The following is a 16,194-nucleotide window of genomic DNA, read 5'->3' on the forward strand; positions in this document are numbered from 1 at the left end:
ACTAGCTATAATAGTACTGATTCTGCTTTTGAATAACCACCTCCAGGCACTGTCAACCCAGGAACAGTGCATAATGAACAAGCAAAGGGATCTAACAGCATATCAATGTGTAGGTATTTATGTACATATTAACACACTGAGCATCAGTGTTACTGGTATAAAAGTCCTGCACATCCATAAGAAAATATAGCCGTTAGAATTCACTGTCAAGACAACCGAAACCTGGAAGTGCAGGTATCTATGTCTTACCTGTAAGCATGTGAGTAGTTCCACTGACTTCAGTGGGGCAAATCACATGTTTAAAGTTAAGCAAATTGCAGACCTGGGATCTACAATGGCAAGACAAAATGACAGAAAAACAGAAAGTCAGATCCTCCAGGAGAAATTCTGGAAGTCAAATATAATGTTGTCTTACCTGAAGCACTTTCCCACCTGCTTGACGGAGGCTGTAATAGGCAGCTTTACTGTAAAAATGGGGAAAGAAAACATTCTGTAATGAATGTGCATGTCAGATTTAGAGGAAATAGTTAATCACATAGTACAATAGCCTGATTTTTGTCTTAACCAGTTTACTCTCATTTTTGGTGACTAATTTAAGTCATTGTGAGTTGTGGGTGATGAGGACCTCAGAAAATCAAGCCATTTATTTAGGTGCTTAAGTACTGATTTAGTAACTTAATTTTAGGCAGTTTCAGAGGGGTAGCTGTATTAGTCTATAACTGGAATGAGGAGTAATGGTAGTTCGAATTAGGAGCTTTAATTCGAACTGCCTAGCCCATGATGTGTGTAGCCGTGGGCACGGAGTTCAAACTACCGGGCATTTAAAAATGGCGGTGCCCGGGAACATGCAAATAAAGCCCAGGATATTTTAATCCCGGGCTTCATTTGCAAGTTCGAATGACTACATTAGCCACCCTAGTTCGAACTAGGGTGGCTAGTGTAGACATACCCTTAAAGACTATGTACACAGAGAGCACATAAACCACCAAAGTCCCACAGTCTTACTCTGGGAATTCTCAGATGCCTGATGAGCTCTAATGTTAACACGGCATTCAATTTTCTAGATATGTTTTACCTTTTGATTTACCTCCTAGTTTCTACTACTCCTCACCTGTTCGCTGAACCTTTTTTTCTTTCACTTTCGGTCTATTCACCACCTTGGGAAGCTGACACCCTGTGATTGTCCCATTCTCTGCTGTTGCACCTACATAGCACATTTGTTTGAGGATGGCAGGAGGGAGAAAAAGTCTCTGGGATATGAAATGTTTTAGAGGTTGGGACACATTGGTCCAGTCGAAGTCTAAGAAAACAACAATCAAGGTCAAAGATAAATGCATTTAGTCATGCAGCATTATATTCTTTCCTTTAACTAGTGCCATTTCCAGGAAACCCTGGCAGAATATAATCTACATTTTTCCATAAAGTTGTTTATTTTTTAATTTGGGATACAACGTCTAAGGAATGTGAAAGAGAAAGTGCATAATTCCTCTAAAGGCTGCAGGCCAAATCTCAGAAATCTTATTGCACTAATGAATGCAGGCCCATATGTGAGGCGAGGGAGGAAGGGGGATGTGAAGGGTGAGATCACCCCCCCACCCCCATGTTTCCTGTCCTGGTCTCTCCTGTGGACTTTTGGGGGTGACAGGTTCTTGGACGCCTTCCTCCCTTTGCCCATCTCAGCGAGGGGGGAGGAGTGAGCAGGAGGACAGCTTGCAGTGCCTTGTTTGTCCAGTGGAGCACTAGCTGCCACGGCTCCACCCGTGCAACCAAGGGATTACTCCACCTCCTCTCCCCTGGTACAGAGCAGTGGTGCGGCCAGGGCAGAACATACCCAACTGCTGCCAGGGGAGCCATGGAGAGACCGCCAGGGGGTCCTGGCTGCTGACAGAGGCCCCCTGTGGAGATGTGAGACATCCCTGCCTTCCCCATGTGCAACCCCCAGTCCTGGATGTGGATAGGAACACCCTGCTTTCTCATGCTGCAGTTACTCCTGCCTTCTCCAGGGATGGGGTTGGAGCTGCTCTGCCCATTTCATGTGTGGGGTGTGCAGGCTGAGTGGCCTAGCTGTGTGTCTCCTTCTCTCCAGGGGTGGAGACTAGGTGCCCCAGAACTGGCTCCTTTTAGGTTTAAGCTTGTGGAGGGTTTTGTCCCATTGTCCAAGAGCTGTCCCATAATCCCTCTACTTTGGATATCTGTTGTTTGGAAATTTTTTGTTCAACAGCAGAGCAGCAACATTCAACCTTAATGTGGATTTTAACTTTCACATTCACTGATAACCTAATATCAGTTATCTGCAGGGGTTGTTTTAGTTGGTTAGTTTAGTCTGTTTTTTTAGTGCATGGTTCATATGGCAGTGGATTGTGTTGTGATATTTTAGATCTCTCTGAAATGTTAGGCATTCCAGTTCTACAGTCCCATTATGTAATATTCTGGCCATGATCTGACCATTTGTGCTAAGGAGAGAAATCCCATAGAGCCGTGGTCCCCAACCTGGTGCCCGTGGGCACCATGGCGCCCGCCGGGCTCTTTACATGCGCCCGCGTAGCCGTGGTCCCCAACCCGGGTGCGCCACGCGTGCCCTGGCCCCGGCGCCGGCCTTTGCTCCGCCCCCGGGGGCACTGCGCGTGCCCTTGCCGGCTCCGGCGCCGGCCTTGGCCCCGCCCCCGGGGGCACCGTGCGTGCCCTGGCGCCGGCCTTGGCCCCGCCCCCGGGGGCGCCGTACATGCCTTGGCCCCGGCCCCACCCCCGGGGGCACTGCGCGTGCCCTACCCGGCTCCGGCGCTGGCCTTCGCCCTGCCCCAGGTGGCGCCGTGCGTGCCCTGGCCCCTGCGCCGGCCCCGGCCTTGGCCCCGCCCCCGGGCGCGCGGCGCTTACGGGGGGAGCGCCGGCCCCGGGCGCGTGGCTATGGGGGGGGGCCCTGCCCCCCAGCCCCCGGGCATGCGGCTGGGAGGGGCTGCCCCCGGGCGGGCAAGTGTCCCCGCCCCCTGGTGCCCGGCGGGCGAACGGCCACGCCCCCTGGCGCCCGACAACCTGAAAAGGTTGGGGACCACTGCCATAGAGTATGTCTACACTACCCCGCTAGTTCGAACTAGCGGTGTAATGTAGGCATACCGCACTTGCAAATGAAGCCCGGGATTTGAATTTCCCGGGCTTCATTTGCATAAACCGGGCGCCGCCATTTTAAAATCCCGGCTAGTTTGAACCCCGTGCCGCGCGGCTACACGCGGCATGGAGTAGCTAGTTCGGATTAGGCTTCTAATCCGAACTGGCTGTACTCCTCGTGGAATGAGTACAGCTAGTTCGGATTAGGAAGCCTAATCCGAACTAGCTACTCCGTGCCGCGTGTAGCCGTGCGGCACGAGGTTCAAACTAGCCGGGATTTAAAAATGGCGGCGCCCGGCTTATGCAAATGAAGCCCGGGAAATTCAAATCCCGGGCTTCATTTGCAAGTGCGGTATGCCTACATTACCTTCCTAGTTCGAATTAGGAGGGTAGTGTAGACATACCCATATACAGTACGTCTTAGTGCTATATTAATGAGGACTTTTTAGTGCAGGGTGGAAAGAGATATTTGTAAATCAATCTTCAATCTCCTGTTAAAAATCCTGGACGTGGGTGGGAAAGAGCAAAGAATTTAGAACATTTCCCCCCCCCCACACACTCTCTGATTTTTCCCCGCTCAAATTTTTCATTAACCTTTGTATGGAATTCATTGCATGTCTATTTTGAATGCCTTTATATTTAAAAAAAATGTGGTCCACATTTATAAAAAAAGCAACGCTTCCCCACAGAAATTCCTGCATACAGGCCTGGAATATTCAAGTTCCTTGTTAAACTCTTCTTCTGCAGAAAGATCTTGAAGAAGAAAAGCATTTAAGCGTGTGCCTAACTTCAAACACATGAACAGTCCCACTGAAGTAAATTATACCTGGAATTATTTGGTCCCACAATTAGAGGCTGAGGGGAAAAAATAAAAGGTCCGATTTTTTAAAATCTGTCCTTCCAAAATAGCTGATCTGATATATGTATTGACGCTGTATGTGTGTAGGTGTGAAATTTATCTATGTCTATATAGAGATATTATACATACACATAAACCTCTCTGAAGCTACTTTTACTTTAAATAAATAGGTGGGTTTCTTTACTATTGAAATACAAAATATTTCAACAATAAAAACTGTTCCATTGTTGTTTAATTAAAAAATGGGCAAATTGGAAACCAGCAACAAAACTTTGTATGGAATTTTTGAAAGTCTTAACTGTTATCTTTGATTCCCTAACCCAAAGAAGGAGAGGGAGATAAAATGTAAGGAAAAGTAAAATGATTTATCTAATATTTTCAAATATATTTGTTCCTATTAAGTTCTACAAGAGAAAAGTCACCAAAAGTAGATAGCTCCCATGTTAACAGAAGGTATAGCAGCTCTGAATTGATATCAGGAAAAACAGAGATTCTGAGACCTGTTTTTAAGCAGCATGAATGAAAAGCATAAAATCACTATTCAAACAAATTGTTACAAAACAACATCAATATTATCCCTCAGAATTATATCATGTTTTTTTTAAAAAACGATAAGTCTTCACACCATACAAGATTTTTACATATAAAAAAGGAAAACTACCATCTAAAATTTATCTCCATGAGTAAGGCTAAGATTTTGCCAGGGATATTTTTAGTAAAAATCATGGACAGGTCACGGGCAAACAGAAACATTCACGGAAGCCTTGACCTGTCCCTGACTTTCACTAAAATTATCCCTGACAAAATGGGGACTTGAGGAGCAAGGGGGCAGCTGCAGAGATGAGGAGCTGCCTAGAGCAGCTGGGGACTGCTAGGTGTCCCTGCTGCCTGACATTGCAGGTGTCTCCCAGTGCCCGTGGGGGCTGGGAGCCTGAGGCTCCCCACTGAGGCTGTTCAGGTCAGAAGGGCAACTTTCAGTATCCTCACTATAACTATAGGTGGAAAAAATATGCAATCACATATCTGTACTTAACAATACAGATACACATATGTCCATTGTTACAATTACTCACCTGATCCCTGCTCGGGAAAGTAAGAACTGAGATACTGTTCTGTATAATTTGCTTGCATAGCTGGCACAGCTTCTGGAAAATATTATAAAGACCGCAGTTAAAGAAAAACAAGCTTCAGGCTTTCCATCTGCATAGCATTTCACCATGGTGGCTTAGCCATGTCAGAAATAGGCCAAAGGGCAGAGCTGGGCAAAGATATATTTTGGGCTTTGCAACATTTTGCAAGGGAAATTTTATAACATTTTGTAAAGGTAAAAATACTGATTTTGTGTCTGTGGAGAATCTTTCTGGAATAATTAATTATCAACAGCATAAATAACTAATGTCCAAGTACAAACAAAAATTAAGAGCAGAGTGAGATGGGAGCAAGGAAGGCTCATACTCTGAATTGTATTTTTACTTTCCTTATAGTCTAACTTGTAGATTCCTGACTCTGTGAGAAGCTAGTTGGGGGGTGTCATGTCTTTCTGCACAATTGTTAATCAATGAAGCAGCAGTCTAATGCTGTGTCCTACAAATCCCATCATTCAACAGTGCTAAGAGACAATATTTGGATTATAGGATCTTCATATTCCTCTGCTCTTCCTCCAAAATGAGACTTACCTTTCATCATGGGGTCAATTTCCTTAAGTATTTTATGTAATGTTGCCATGCTGCTAGTCTGTAAGAGAGGATAGAGACATGCATTTTTAGTCTTCTTTAAATGAAACCATGAGAGAGACAGAAAAAGAAATTTTGCTGCTGGTCTCTCAAAGGAGTGCAAATTTGGTTAAATGATTTCCTTAAGAGAGTGAAAACATGAGTAGGAGTTGGGTGATTTGTTCAAATGGGGGAGGAGTATTTGGTCACAGGTGAAAGATTTCAAGAAAGCTGAACTGGCTGGTTAGCTGCTGTTGGGATGGATGGAATTGACAGACCAGGAGAACGAGCAGGATGTAGGTATGGGGGACATGCAGACTGGTTAAAAACACTGGGTTACATGATAAAACTTGCTCCTGGAATTCTTAATTTGGGGCTGATAGAAACTGAGAAAAAAATCAGGTAGGAAGACTCATGGAATATAAATTTTATTTGCAAAGAAATTCAGTTGTATGTTTCTTAATTTTTGGCAGCAAAGCTAATACATGAGATACAAATATGATTGGGTCTCTTTACCAGGTCCGTGAACTAACAAAATAAATTAATCGATGGCAGTAGAGACATATTTTATTTATGTTCTGTCCAATTATATCTCTAGCACTGCGCAACAGTGAGAGGCACGACTATAAGAATCTTTATGATGAAACTCACTATTCCAGTCCAGCATCTTTTAAATGGATTTTGAGCCAAACACTCAGCTGGTGTAAAATGCCATTGCTTCATTGAAGTCAATGGAGTTACGCTGGTTTATGCTAGTGGAGAATCTGTCTCTTTGTGCACATCACTTCATTTGTACAACTAGTATAGTATTTGACAAGTGGCAGTGCTTACTAAAGCAGGCAATATTTCACAGTACTTTTAAAATACAATATTTAGTGTTCCTGGGCCATCTGTGGGACCCTGACAAGGCTTCCTGTAGATATTGGCCTGAGTGGCAGTGAGATTTGCTTTTTCTTTTCTTTTTTTTTTACTTCCTAGATTCCTCAGGATTTAGCAGTCTGCCTGAAGAGTTCTGTCTGCTATGTCAACCAGAATCTTTCCTACTAGTCTCTTCAAGCTGGGTTGTCAAGACTTGTAACATTATTTTGGCTCCCCAGTACACTGAAATTTACAAATACTTTATACAATCTCTGTTACCATGATTGTCTGGTGCAGCTGGGGCAGCCACTGTCCTAGAGAACAAAATTCTTTCTGTTCAAATACAAGTACCTGGACTTTGGTGACATCATTGCTTCTGGAACTAATGGGGAAACAGACTGAATCCTTTGAAAAGAGAAATGTATGAATCATATGACAGAAAGATGCCATCAGCACCACAAACAAGAAAACCAATAACCTATTTCATGTTACCATTGTTACCATTTCTGTAGACTAAAGATATTAAATAGTTCCAATCATCTTTTACAATTTTTATATATAAATGGGACCCAACAAAGGGAAAATGGCAAGCAGGCTTTTATTCACCTGCACTAGAAAAAGCATTATGTTTGAAAACAGTTTCTAAACAGAATCTAAACATGGTTTTGCTAAACCAATTCTGAACACAGATGGGATGAGATTTTTTTTAAATTAGGAACATAGAGTTAGGCATCTAAATAAAATGGCCTGAGTTTTAAAATGCTGAATATTCAATTTCCTATTGACCTGTATGGAAGCTGTTGGCACTCAGCACACTTGAAAAAATGGCCACTTTATTTAGATATTTACACACAGATTTAAGAGGCCGATTTAAAGATTTTTTTTAAAAAAAATCTTGTCTGCAGGGCCAGATTTTCAGCAACCAAGACCCACAATAAGAGTCACATTTTCATAACAGTTTGGCTCCTAGGAAATAAAGATACATACTTAATTTTTGTGATAATCTGACCCCAATTAAGGGGCTAGAATGGGGAGGTGTGCTCCATAAGAGTATCAAAAGGAAGTTAAAGTGGGATGGGAGAAAACATACATATGAGATACCATATTGAACTTCAATATCAGACTTAGGTCCTGAACTTGTAAGAGATTCTATGCTGATGATCCCTTGTGTTGGCACAGAACCCCACTGATCACCAACAGAGCAGTGTAAATAAAATGGCAGACATTGAGAGCACTCTGATTTTGTTGCCTATGCCTTATTCTAGTAACAAGAGACCCAAGACTCTCTTTCTTGCTTTAGAACTTCATTCCCATGTTTCCTGCACTCACTGTGTAGCTACATCAGTTTTACTTTCTGAGTAAGATGTATCTGGGAAAAAACCAGGAAGATACATCAGGCACCCTTTATATCAACAGGCAGGATGGAAGCTGCAATATGGTTAGAAATGAGAAGCCTGAGATAACAGTTGATCAATACCAAAAGAGTATTAAATTTTAGATATACAGTGCATTATTAATTACTATTTTCTGTATTCCGAAAGAGCCTAAAGTATACTAGCTGCTGCTCCCCCACGACTCCTAAAGAAAGACACAATACTTCCCCTGAAACCTTACGGCTTCCAATCTAATGGTCCAGTCCTGCAAGCAGTCATATACAGGTATAATTTTACACATGGGACTTGCAAGGTAGAATAAGTTGAAAGAGAATAATCAGTTATACACTTCTACTTATGACATAAATAAATAATAGTAATACCTACCTCTCCTGAGGTCACTGCATTTACAACAAAGTCCTGAGTACATGGATCCCTTTTAAACTTGACTCTGTTTCTGCCCAACAGCATTTGGGTTATGAAACAACTTATGGTGACAAAAGTTAGGTCACATTTTTGGACTGCCTGCTACCAACTGTGTCTGATTGTGATATGTTTGCCTGCTCCAGCCATGAGTAGAATATTGTTTCTTTTCTATTAGTGAGTAGTGTAGTTAAAAGACCAGGATTATTGTAAATTTCAATTTACTGACTACACATAAGGTTTATTTTATGATCATTCAGTAGTGAGTAGTAAATGCCTCAATAGCTCTCATCACCATATTGTTTTGAAAGGTGCATCGCCCCTAATCCCACTCCTCCTGTGGCCCTGCCCACGGCACCTCCCCATGGGCCCCACCCCTCCCACAGCCCCTTCCATGGCCCTTTCCATGGCCCAACTAACTTCCTTCTCCCAGCCCTGCCCCTAGCCCTCCCGCCAACCTGCACATGGTGTCCAAGATGGCATCCAACCGGTGGCAAGAGGGGTCATGCTAGCAAGCACACAAAGAGCAAAACATCCTTCCCCAGCAGTGGCCGGAAGCAGAAATGACAGGAGGCGAGGCGGAGAGCCCTGGGAACCGGTCCTCCCTTTACACTCATCCAATAGATTTTCAGCTATACCGTTTAGACAGGACCAACAGAATTTAGTGGGGCAAACCCCAGTGGGGACCAATTAGACACAGAGCGGAATTTTCTGTTTCAGAAACAGACTTATTTGAAAAAAGCTACCCAATGGTCGTTTGTCCTCATGTATAAAAGCTTGATTTTTCGCAATGGGTGGTTTTAAGGTTGGGCAATACAGCTCTATGGCTGGCCTCAAGACCTGTACAGACACCAAGGAAACTGAACACTGCTGCGGCATTCTGAGGGTCATCCCGCTGTCTCGTATCCATTATTCAAGACATAAATTGTATGCTAGAGAGACAGAACTGAAAAAGTGGGGAGCACTGCTGCCCCTGAAAGAGAAGAAGAGCAGCGGGCAGAAAAACCCGACGTCACCTATGGCGGGTGAAGAACTGAAGATGGCGGTAAGGCGGATTGTATTATTTTATAGCAAAATGTGGAAAATTGCACGCGTATTATACAGATATTATGTTTTTACAAGTAATTGAGGTAGAATAAGAGAACGCTTATGAGGCTGCGGGTCCCGAGAAAGAAGAAGAAGAAGAGAATGTATACGAGGACATGACCCCTGGGATGCAGGCCAATGCGAGTGATAAGGAAAATCAGCTGGTGGAGGGTGAGGGGCAAATAACCACACCAAGGCTGAGCGGGGCACAATGCTGGGGCATAGTATACTGGCGCCCGTTGCAGAGGCAGAAGAACAACAGGAGGTAAAAGCAACTTTATTTATTTGAAAGAAATTAAATATGTGTATAGAAGACTGGAGTTAAACCTTGTGCTTAATAACAGGTCACGGACATCACAACTGACTCTGGTGGCAATGTTGGTTACGACACAGAATTTTTTCATTTTTTGTTGAAATCATTTACCACCACAAAAAATGTTATCGTTTTACCTCACTCAACTCTTTGTCTGTGTTGTAATCAACATTGCTGCCTGAGCCAGTTGCACTGTCAGATGTTTCGTCTTTGTATGCTTGCTAGTGCGCCCCCTCTTGCCACCAGTTGGATGCCATTTTGGATGCCATGTGCAGGTTGGGGGGAGGAGGTTAGTTGGGCCATGGGAGGGGAAATAGGAGGGGAGGGCTGAGGGGCAGGCCATGAGAGGGGCCATAGGAAAGGCAGGGCTGAGGGGCGGGGCCCATCGGGCGGGCCATGGGATGAGGTGATTAAGAAAAAGCAGAAAGCATATAAGGAGTGAAAGATGGGAGGGACCAGCAAAGAAAGCTACCTTATTGAGGCTATAGCATGTAGGGACAAAGTGAGAAAGGCTAAAAGGCATGTAGAATTGGACCTTACAAAGGGAATTAAAACCAATAGTAAAAGGTTTTATAGCCATATAAATAGGAAAAAAACAAAAAATGAAGAAGTGGGACCGCTAATCACTGAGGATGGAGTGGAGGTTAAGGATAATCTAGGCATGGCCCAATATCTAAACAAATACTTTGCTTCAGTCTTTAATGAGGCTAATGAAAAGCTTAGGGATAATGGCAACAAAACAAATGGGAATAAGGATATGGAGGTAGATATTACCATATCCAAGGTAAAAGCCAAACTTAATGGGAGTAAATCGGGGGGCCCAGATAATCTTCATCCAAGAATATTAAAGGAACTGGCACATGAAATTGAAAGTCCATTAGCAAACATTTTTAATGAATCTCTAAACTCAGGGGTTGTACCATTTGACTGGAGAATTGCTAATATAGTTCCTATTTTTAAGAAAGGGAAAAAAAGTGACCCGAGTAATTACAGGCCTGTTAGTTTGACATCTGTAGTATGCAAGGTCTTTGAAAAATTTTTGAAGGAGAAAGTAGTTAGGGACATTGACAAATTACAACATGGTTTTAGAAAAGGTAGATTGTGCCATACCAACCTGATCTCCTTCTTTGAGAAAGTAACAGATTTTTTACATAAAGGAAATGCAGTAGATCTAATCTACCTTGATTTCAGTAAGGCATTTGATACAGTACCACATGGGGAATTATTGGTTAAATTGGAAAAGATGGAGATCAATATGAAAATTGAGAGGTGGATATGCAACTGGTTAAAGGGGAGACTACAGCAGGTCATACTGAAAGGTGAACTGTCAGATTGGAGGGAGGTTCCTCAGGGATCAGTTTTGGGACCAATCTTATTTAATCTTTTTATTACTGACCTCGGCACCAAAAGTGGGAGTGTGCTAATAAAGTTTGCGGATAACACAAAGTTGGGAGGTATTGCCAATTCAGTAAAGGATTGGGATAGCATACAGGAAGATCTGGATGATCTTGTAAATTGGAGTAATATCAATAGGATGAAATTTAACAGTGAGAAGTGTAAGATTATGCATTTAGGGATTAATAACAAGAATTTTAGTTATAAGCTGGCGACACATCAGTTGGAAGTGATGGTAAAGGAGAAGAACCTAGGAGTCCTGGTTGATCACAGGATGACTATGAACCGCCAATGTGACATGGCTGTGAAAAACGCTAATACGGTCTTGAGATGCATTAGGCGAGGTATTTCCAGTAGAGATAAGGAGGTGTTAGTGCCGTTATACAAGGCATTGGTGACACCTCATTTGGAATACTGTGTGCAGTTCTGGTCTCCCATGTTTAAGAAGGATGAATTCAAACTGGAACAGGTACAAAGAAGGGCCACTAGGATGATCTGAGGAATGGAAAACCTGTCTTATGAAAGGAGACTCAAGGAGCTTGGCTTGTTTACCTTAACCAAAAGAAGGCTGAGGGGAGACATGATTGCTCTCTTTAAATATATTAGAGGGATAAATACCAGGGAGGGAAAAGAATTATTTAAGTTCAATATCAATGTGGACACAAGAACAAATGGATATAAACTAGCTACCAGGAAGTTTAGACTCAAAATTAGACAAAGGTTTCTAACCATTAGAGGAGTGAAGTTCTGGAACAGCCTTCCAAGGGAAGTAGTGGAGGCAAAATACCTATCTGGCTTCAAGATTAAGTTAGATGGGTTTATGAAGGGGATGGTTTGATGGGATAACATGATCTTGGCAACTAATTGACCTTTCACTATCAGTGATAAATAGGCCAATGGTGGGATGATAGGAGTTACTATCGAGAACTTTTTCTTGGGTGTCTAGCTGGTGAGTCTTGCCTACATGCTCAGGGTTCAGCTGATCGCCATATTTGGGGTCACGAAGGAATTTTCCTCCAGGGCACATTGGCAGAGGCCCTGGAGGTTTTTCGCCTTCCTCTGTAGCATGGGGCACGGATCACTTGCTGGAGGATTCTCTGTATCTTGGGGTCTTTAAACCATCGTTTGAGGACTTCAATATCTGAGATATAGGTGAGAGGATTATTCTGGGAGTGGGTGAGTGAGATTCTGTGGCCTGCATTGATTAGATTAGATTAGGGGTCAGATTAGATGATCATGGTGGTCCCTTCTGACTTTAAAGTCTATGTTCTTGCTAGCATGCCCCTCTTGCCACTGGTTGGAATGCCATCTTGGATGTCATCTTGGATGTCATGTGCAGGTTGGGGAGAGGGCTGGGGCAGGGCTAGGGGCAGGGGGTTAGTTGGGTCATGGGAGAGGCCACGGGAGAGGAGGGCTGAGAGGCAGGGCTCATGGGGCGGGCCATGGGAGGTGGTGAGGCTAGAGGTGGGGCACCTGTCAAAACAATACGGTGATGAGAGCTATCAGGGCATTTAGTACTGTAATGGTATTGTAATTGATATGCCAGAAGTCCAATTCTATGCCACTTATACCATAAAATGATAAAATTATTATGGGCTTTAAGGGGAACTAGCGACTAGTCGACTGGCATGTCCACTATCCAATAAGCATTTGCTTATCGGATAGTCGACTAGTCATTCACATCCTATCCCAGACTGGATACTGATACCTTCCTTTTGCTGGAAACCTGTGCCCTAAGATAAACACATTTAACAATAAAGAGAAGTGATCTTTTTTAGATTAATTATTATTACTTTATCACGATAATGTGTCCAAATTCACTGCTTCTGAATTAAGTTGCCCATATATTATTCTCTGGTTAGATAAAGAACAACTTCCTAAACTGAAAGAAGGTACCTCCATAGTTTAGAGCTGTCTTTCTCAACCTTTCTTTGTAAAGTCCCCCTTTAAAATATTTATTTATTTATTTATTTATTTAACTGTGTAGTCCCAGTACCTACAGTTTTCAGGAACACAATTTTTTCCTACCATTGCAACACATTTGTTTAAACAACTTAATTGTAGCTGGGTGGGTGATGAAATTTTTGGGTGTAAAAAGTAAAAAAATAATAAAGCGCTGTAAAACTTAAAACACAAATTCAGTTTTCTCCAAATTTCAGCTGTGTTGATGTACCCCCCAGACTTCTCTCAAGTATTCCGAAGGGTACTCATACCATTGGTTGAGAAACACTGGTTTAGAGTACTGAAAAGCCCTCACATTTTTTCTTCCATTTCCTCTGTTCCTAGGGATGCTGTGAAAATTCTCTTCTGAAGTTTTGTTTTTTTTCTAAATGGAAAACAATAAATAACCATCTTTACACATACACATAAAGAAAATTATTACACCTGGGTAGTGCTTCTTTCCTCCCCCCCCCCCCCCCCCGTAGGGGGTGACCCAGGCCTCAGTCCTCTTGATGTTCTTTCAAGCCCTTCTAATGGAGCATGCTCCATAAATTGGGGATTTCTGATCTGAACTATCAATAATGTGCTCAGCACCATAGTATACATACATCCTCCAAAGGCACATAGAAAACTGTTAACTTATTACTATATTTTATTTTAAATTTGTGAGCTATTTTAGTATTCTAGACTGGGTCAGGCAAAATGTGGGTGAGGGCTGCATGCAAGCTTTCCCCAAGGGGAGGGGGGCTGGACAATGTACTTAAATTGTGACTCAGGATATTGCACGCAATTCAAATCCTAACTCTCTTCAGACAGCTTTAATAAATTATATAAAATTCTGTTGCCATTTCTTCAAGGCTACAAGAGCAGATATTGATAAAAATCACTGATCTCTTCACTTAAATTAGCAACTTTAGAACCCAGATCCTCAGAGGAAGAAGAACATTGCATAACATATTGCATAATTACTCAAATTATGCTATATTTTCCCTCAGAAATGGTAATTTACTATGCTTTCAAACCGATTTGGTAAAAGTTATTAATCTTCCCCAAGTAATAGTTTACATAACAGTTTACTATTTCTTCGTGCTATTATTCATATGGTAGAAATGATATCCTACACAATCTACAATGTGCACAACACAATTTTAATTTCTTTCCCCATCTCAGCAAAGATTTAATAGCAAAAAACACAGTGAAATTTCACATGAATAGAATAGGATTGTATTTTTTATCAATATATACTACAAAATATGTGTTAGCAGAATGTGAGGTGAGGTTGTAAGCAGTTAAAACTAAAGATGGTTCTGTGTAATCGTTTACATGATTAACCAATAAACCCAGGCTGTTAATCCTAACAGTTACATGCACCCTGCCCCTGCTGCATCTATATCAGAGGTAGCAAGGGAGGGAGGGGAGCTGGGAGCTTACAGAACTGCCTTCTCCTCCCCTTGCTCCACACTACTGCCTCTCTATCAGAGGCAGCAGTGTGGGGAATGCGGGGGGGAGGAGGGGTCAGGCAGAAGCCGGTATACACAGGAAGCCGGCTTTTAATCTGGCTCTTCTGGCTTGCCGGCTCCCATGGAGCCATCTGCAGCACTGAGAGGTAGAGGGACAGGTGGGAGCCAGTACAGGCAGAAAGCTGGCTTTCAAGCTAGGTCCCATGCATAGCAGCTCCCATAGAGCTACCTGCCCCCTGTGCCACTGCCTCTCTATCAGAGGTGGGGGGAGGGGAGCGGGGGGAGGTAGGAGCTAGTGCTTGCGGGTACTCCTGCCTGCCCTCCTTCATGTAAATGGCGTGTAAATTTCAGTGGTTACACATTTACACAAATACATAATTATTAACATCCCTAATTAGAACTGAAATTGACCAAACAGAAGGCTGATTTTGTGAAAAGCTGAGCATCCTGAATACTCAATGACTTTAGTCTTTCACAGAAAATACTCTGTTTCTTGCAGAATATGTATTGCAATGTCCTTACTTTTTTACTGTTTGATGCTTACTGACTAATATGTAAAGTGCAATCATTCACAATTAAGTTATTAATGCAAAATAGTAAAGCTCTAGTGATCATCCTAGTCCTGATGGACAAATGCTACTATAATTCACTAACACATATATAACTCCTGAAATATTCATGTCCTACCACTTGCTCTTGTGTATGTTTTCTATGGTTCTTTCCCAGTGTTTCTAGAAAGGAATTCCTCTCTTTCTTTGTTTTCATGCACTTCTTCTTGGATTTTACCTAGTGAACAAATCAGAATTTATATGGATGAGAAACAGTCACACCTTACATTTCTATGAAGTTCTACCATGTTGGGTAACTGGGGTCCAGAAAAAAATAGAGTCATGTCCCCTAACATCTATTATTTTCACTGCAAATTCCCTTTTATCTGAAATCAGAGTTATTCAAGAGGCCCGTACATGGAGGTTGGGGGTTACAAAGGGTGCGAACGCACCTCCCACCCCTCTAAGTAAGCATGTTCCAGCTGGCTGGAGGAAGGTAGGAGTGGTTTTTGGTAAATCAAGTGAAAACCTTAGGTTTTGAGGAAGATTTCTTACGCTACTTGGGGGCTACTACTTCCCACAGTTACTAGTCTTGTGTCACTCTTTAGGATACACATACACAATGTACCTGATGGTTGGAGGTGGGGTAGAGTGAATGCAGAGTTTGACAATGTCAGAAAAAAAAATCCACTTTATTCTTGTATGAATAAAAAGTATTTGCTAGTAAGTCTAGAATCTGTTTTAAATTTTTATTCAGCTGGTTTTAGCAGGTAAATATTAATTCTTCAGAACTGGAAATGTTTGTCCTAAATATTTGGACATCTGGATTTATAATACATAAATGGATAATTCTTGGACTGAGGTTAGAAGGCAATTCTTTGAGGAGGCCTGCAGGAGACACATGGAAGAAATGGCAAATAAATTCCCATATAAGAGAAATGGTGGATCAATCTCTGATAAGAAATAAATCTAATAAAATGAGAGAGAAAATAATCATGGTAATTACACAGCATTAGTGGTCATCTGAAGAAATGGGTTGTGCCCAAGAAAGAGGAGATTACTCACCTTCTTGTAACTGATGTTCTTTAAGATGAGTATCCCTGGGGACGCTGGAACGCACCAAC

At 42.4% G+C, this 16,194-nt stretch overlaps 1 protein-coding gene across 3 annotated transcripts in view; it reads right to left on the reverse strand.

Annotated features, from left to right (window-relative positions):
* Positions 1 to 16,194, reverse strand: part of AGBL3 (AGBL carboxypeptidase 3) — a 68,616-nt gene that overhangs the window by 6,332 nt on the left and 46,090 nt on the right. For all 3 annotated transcript variants that reach the window (XM_006125919.4, XM_075934340.1, XM_075934333.1), the window contains 7 exons: positions 15,210 to 15,308; positions 13,379 to 13,447; positions 6,883 to 6,936; positions 5,638 to 5,695; positions 5,035 to 5,106; positions 1,112 to 1,300; positions 416 to 464 (listed from right to left, as the gene is read on the reverse strand). In XM_006125919.4, coding sequence (XP_006125981.4) covers positions 416 to 464; positions 1,112 to 1,300; positions 5,035 to 5,106; positions 5,638 to 5,695; positions 6,883 to 6,936; positions 13,379 to 13,447; positions 15,210 to 15,308 — 590 coding nt within the window. The remainder of the gene's footprint in view (positions 1 to 415; positions 465 to 1,111; positions 1,301 to 5,034; positions 5,107 to 5,637; positions 5,696 to 6,882; positions 6,937 to 13,378; positions 13,448 to 15,209; positions 15,309 to 16,194) is intronic.

Source organism: Pelodiscus sinensis, chromosome 1, assembly GCF_049634645.1.
Source record: "Pelodiscus sinensis isolate JC-2024 chromosome 1, ASM4963464v1, whole genome shotgun sequence".
Classification (NCBI taxonomy): Eukaryota; Metazoa; Chordata; order Testudines; family Trionychidae; genus Pelodiscus; species Pelodiscus sinensis.